General features: G+C 47.9%; 1 protein-coding gene across 1 annotated transcript in view; it reads right to left on the minus strand.

The window, feature by feature from the left end:
* Positions 1 to 686: 686 nt before the first annotated feature.
* LOC104948788 (zinc finger CCCH domain-containing protein 11A-like) overlaps positions 687 to 1,398 on the minus strand; it is a gene marked incomplete at its 5' end in the record, with an annotated part of 1,783 nt that continues 1,071 nt past the window's right edge. The window contains 2 exons of the mRNA XM_010775013.1: positions 687 to 892; positions 1,002 to 1,184. Coding sequence (XP_010773315.1) covers positions 750 to 892; positions 1,002 to 1,184 — 326 coding nt within the window. The remainder of the gene's footprint in view (positions 893 to 1,001; positions 1,185 to 1,398) is intronic.

Consider the following 1,398-nt stretch of genomic DNA (forward strand, 5'->3'; position numbering starts at 1 on the left):
ACATAGTACCTGTACTACACAATGACAATAAGTTGAATCTTCTTCTTCTTCTTCTTCTTCTTCTTCTTCTTCTTCTTCTTCTTCAAAGGACCCTGGCCAAGCGTCGCTATTGGACTATCAAGGAGTAAGACTGTGTTGGTTTATCTGTTACAATGGCCTTTGTTAGCAACCAGAAAATGACAAACAGATGATAATGCTGCGTGGGGTCTGGGTGCCGTGTTGGCGGGACGTTGCGAGGCTCGCTGCTCCGTCCTTTGAGGCTCGAGGAGCGGACGGTGTGAGCTGTATTACTGTCGTTTCCTGGTTGCTGTGTGGGGTCTGCGAGACAGCGAGACACGGCAGGACTCAGCCTGACTACACACACGTGAGTGTGTGGTGAACTGTGAGTGGAGATCCACGGAGCCGCGGCTGAGAAAAGATAAGGCTGAGTGAGTGTGTGTGCCGGCGAAACTCCGCGGAGTACCGCGGCTGAGAAAAAAGATAAGGCTGAGTGAGTGTGTGTGTGTGAGGAGCTCCACGGATTGGTCCATTTGGACCTGGGTATCGTTACGTCACTATACTCATGAAGAAAAAAATGGAAAAAGAAAATCTCCAACGAGGCGTTCTGGGGCAGCATAGACAGGTCTTTTCTGTGTTAGAGTTTTACTCGCTACAGGGTGTACTTTCAGGGTTTGTAGACCGTTTACATGCAGAAGCTACAGAACACACAAGGGGACGGGTAATAACCGGAAAAGCATGACATGGGCCCTTTACATTCCACACAGATTATGATGTAGCACAGCCTTGTTAACCAATAATGATTCCAAATGTGGTGTGTCAGTCTCACCTGACTTGGATAGTTTTCTAGGAGAGAGTCCAACCCTTCCATCTTCTCCCTCCTCTGAGTACTGGTCTGGAAAAGTAAAGACATGTGATTGATAACGACTGTAGGATATACCCTGTCCCAGAAGGAGGAAAAGAAAAGGGATGAAAAAGCAATTTTGAGATAAAATCAACCTCACCATCTTCATCCTCGTCATCATCTGCTGGATTAATTACCACTGGTGGGTGTGTGGGGCTTGGTACTGGCTCCTGAGTTTCTGTCTTGATCACGCCTCTGAGCTGGGGATTGGCTGCAGTGGGGAGGGGGGCAATTGGCGGGGGAGCTGGTTCCTCATTTGGCTGTTCTTCGGCTTTGCTGAGACCTGAGAGAATCAGTTATTATTCATTTTTTCAGTTGAATGTAAAATTGTCTTAAACCACCCATTTTTATTGAGGTGGTGCGTTCACAGCAGACAAGATGCGAATCCTTACAATCACTCAAACAAGACACGCTGGCAAGCGATCTTATCTCTATGCAGTGTTTCCCACAGAATTTGATTCTATTTGTGGGGGCACCGCAACGCACCCCCCCCCCCC

Source organism: Notothenia coriiceps, unplaced genomic scaffold, assembly GCF_000735185.1.
Source record: "Notothenia coriiceps isolate Sejong01 unplaced genomic scaffold, NC01 NC01_scaffold00015103, whole genome shotgun sequence".
Taxonomy (NCBI): Eukaryota; Metazoa; Chordata; class Actinopteri; order Perciformes; family Nototheniidae; genus Notothenia; species Notothenia coriiceps.